Genomic DNA, 3,817 nt, shown 5'->3' with positions numbered 1-3,817 from the left:
TTAACGATGGTGTTTTGATAATATTACCAAGGAATATTAATTAATTTAATAGCTTTTGTAATGTCATAAGTCTATAAATTTGGAAACTTAAAAATTATGTCATTAAATATAAAATTTGAACTGGTAATAATGTTAACTATATTATTTTGATTTCAAAAATGAATATGATACTAACAAATAAAATTGTCACAGATAAATTTTAACAAAGACAAATCTCCATAAATATTTCTATGAACGAGAAATTGTTCTATTTTAAAGACAAATATTATTTTTTTATGGTATTTCTAATTCAGCAGGTAGATGACTAATGCACCACAGATTGAAACTCTATTGGCTAAAGATTTGATGGTCCCAGAAAGTTTGGACCATTAAATGGTCCTATAATAAAACATGTTCTTTTAAGCTTTTTAATAACTGCTAAATAGTCTTTTTCTAATTTTAATTACAAATTAATTTTATATATTTTATGTAATTATAAAAATTATTTTTATTTTATAAATTATTATTTTATCATTCATCTATTATGTTTATTAACAATAAAAAACAAAAACAATAACGAATTAGATCTTCCATTAATCGTAATAAACTTTTTGGCAATCCCAATCGATTCAAAGATTATCTTTGATCCGTTACATTTGTCCAGGACTGGGAAATCATGTTTTTTAAAAAATCAATCGATTGGATTAACAAAACAATCGATTGAATTTCAGGTTTCTCAAAACTCAATCGATTGGACTTCAGGTTATCACAAAACAATCAATTGAAAATTGTAAGGCAATATAGTTTTTGCAAAAATCAATCAATTGGTCATATTACCCAATCAATTGAACGATGACTAGAATGTGATTTTTTTATAATTCAATCGATTGTTTATATTACCCAATCAGAAGTTATTTTTATAGTAATCTCCTTCCACAAAATCATGACCGAGGACATCTTTAGCTGTGGTTGGCTCTCAATTTCATCCAACAGCAAATCTGTCCATAATGAATAGGCATGAATTAATTAAGTTTGAGACAGTTTTATAAATTCATAATAAAAAGAACAGAGACAGAGAAAGGTGCATACTTACATATAGTGCTTCTCATAGGGACCAACTTTAAGATTACCCTTGAATTCAACCTTAGCAAAAAAATTAACATTGATTTGGAACTTGACTCTCACATAAGGAACAATGTTAATACGATTACTAGGATAAGTGAATGACTCTTCCTTAAAATTCATTATTTTACCTAGATCAATGAAGACATAGATCAGACTTTCCTTGTTTGTGTAGTGACAACAAAAAATGTTAGACACTGTCCCAATTTCATCCAACGCATTCACATGCACAATTGCCACAAGTTTCTTCTTAGAAAAGTCATAGATATACCAAATAGTGACAAAGTCAATAATAAGAAGATAATCACTGCAACCCAATCGAATGAATTTCCTATAACAGTAATCATGGACCGGCAGAAAATTGCACTCAATGGGCTCCAAATGTCAGCAGTGGTCTTTTTTTTCACTCTAATAACAAGCTTTTAAGTGGCAATAAAAATAACAATTGATTGAGTAATATAAACAATCGATTGAATTATAAAAAATTCACATTCTAGTCATCGTTCAATCGATTGGGTAATATGACTAATCGATTGATTTTTGCGAAAATCATACTGCTTTGCAATTTTTGATCGATTGTTTTGTGATAACCTGAAGTCCAATCGATTGAGTTATGGGAAACCTAAAATTGAATCGATTGTTTTGTTAATCCAATCGATTGATTTTCTAAGAAACACGATTTCACAGCCCTGGACGAATGTCACGGATCAAAGATAAACTTTTCATCGATTGGGATTGCCAAAAAGTTTATTACGATCAATGGAAGATCTAATTTGTTATTGTTATTATTTTTTATTGTTAATAAACATAATAGATGAATGATAAAATAATAATTTATAAAATAAAAAATAATTTTTATAATTAAATAAAATATATGGAGTTAATTTGTAATTAAAATTAAAAAAAAAGACTATTTAACAGTTATTAAAAAATTTAATTATCTAGCAGCTATTAAAAAAACTTAAAAAACATGTTTTGTTATGGGACCATTTAATGGTCCAAACGTTTTGGAACTATCGAATACAGTGCCAGCTTTATTTATTAAGGTTAAGGATATGCCTTTAGTCAATGAATTCCTATATATATAACGTGAAATTTAAATTTCTAATATTTATTTAAACAGACGAATAAAATGATCACTCAACCATTCTAAATTAATACGGGCCTGCTACACATACAAGCATACAAGCAACCAAGTTGGCCCAGCCCAAACACGAAACACGCGCATGAAAGAGAGATAAGATGCCGCGTCCAACTCACGCGCTCAGCATTCGAACGGTTACGTATGGGAGACTCTTCCACTTCTTCCACTTCTTCCATTTCTCAAGGCACTTTCAAAACAACGAAACCCTCTCATTTTCGAGCGAAAATCAACTTTCAAAATATAGAAATCGAAGTTCGAAAACTGCATCGAAACACCATCAACCTCTCTGTGAAGAAGAATCTGAAGAAAAAACAAACCAAGAATACTCAACGTAAGTGCATTAAAATACTGTATATTTCACTTTTCTTTTACGTCGTTCTGCTAGGGTTTACTGTTACTGTTGCTTCTTTGTTATACGTCGTTCTTCTGAGTTATACGTCGTTCTGATTTTTGGGGGTTTATTCCGTAGATTCGGGGGTGTAAACTGCTTAACCTTGTAATGTGGCTTTATATTGAAGCATGGCTGAGTGATATCTGTCTGATATATATATGTATGTATCTGAATAATATCTATGGGTGTATCTCACTGTAATGAATGGGTGTATATTGTTTGACATTGTTGGGTGTATCTGAATAATATCTATGGGTGTATCTCACTGTTATGAATGGGTGTATCTTGCGAATATCTGGCTGTCTTGACTCATATATATGGGTGTATCTTACTGTTATCAATGGGTGTATCTTAATTGTTATCAATGGGTGTATCTGAGTCATATATATATGGGTGTATATTACTGATGCCTTTGGGTGTATTTTTAGTTTCAGAGAAAATGGCAGCAAGAAACCAAACAAAAGACATTAAGTGTGCCACACATCTCCTGAATGATAAGTTCAGAAACATGACTGAGGAGAAGAAGGCAATTGTGAGGGATCTTGGATTTGGTGGGTTGATGCACATCCCACCACTGAGGGTGGATCACCAACTCTTAAGGGAGCTGGCAAACAACTTCAAACTTGGGGAGAACAAACTGAGGACAGGATATGGTTCTTTCCATATAACCCCAAAAAAAATAGGTGATGCGCTTGGCATCAATGCAACAGGTAATTAGCTCAAAATTATAGATGTATATTAAGTTGTTGCTTGGGTGTATATTAACCTGATGCTTGGGCGTATCTGAACTGACTTGGATGCTTTGTTGTTTTCCTTTTTGTAGGAGATCTATTTCCTGAGAAAGTTGACTACAAGAAACTTTCTGAATCTGACAAAATAATTTATAGAAGATTCCAGGGTAAGACCCTCAAAAGTCTTACCGATGATATGATGGAAATTGGCGTTGGCAACGAAGAGGAACGCCTGATGTTCAAGAGGATATTCATCCTCTACATACAGATGGCGTTCCTTTTGCCAACGACGATAAACAAAATATCGCCGGTGCACCTGGTCCCGATTTTTGAGATGGAGGGCATAGAGGACAGAAACTGGGTGGGGCATGTCTTGACCTTCATGATCAGGGGCATAACAGACTACCAGGAGAAGAAGAAGAAGGCAATCAATGGCTGCCTCTTCGCCCT

At 32.6% G+C, this 3,817-nt stretch overlaps 1 protein-coding gene across 1 annotated transcript in view; it reads left to right on the top strand.

Moving 5' to 3' along the window:
* The first annotated feature begins 3,076 nt into the window (after positions 1-3,076).
* The window catches only part of LOC127742867 (uncharacterized), a 2,892-nt gene continuing 2,151 nt past the window's right edge, over positions 3,077-3,817 (top strand). The window contains exons 1-2 of the mRNA XM_052255591.1: positions 3,077-3,346; positions 3,460-3,733. Coding sequence (XP_052111551.1) covers positions 3,145-3,346; positions 3,460-3,733 — 476 coding nt within the window. The 5' untranslated portion in view covers positions 3,077-3,144. The remainder of the gene's footprint in view (positions 3,347-3,459; positions 3,734-3,817) is intronic.

This window comes from Arachis duranensis, chromosome 10 (assembly GCF_000817695.3).
Source record: "Arachis duranensis cultivar V14167 chromosome 10, aradu.V14167.gnm2.J7QH, whole genome shotgun sequence".
Lineage (NCBI taxonomy): Eukaryota > Viridiplantae > Streptophyta > Magnoliopsida > Fabales > Fabaceae > Arachis > Arachis duranensis.
This window is presented reverse-complemented; position numbering and strand designations above follow the sequence as displayed.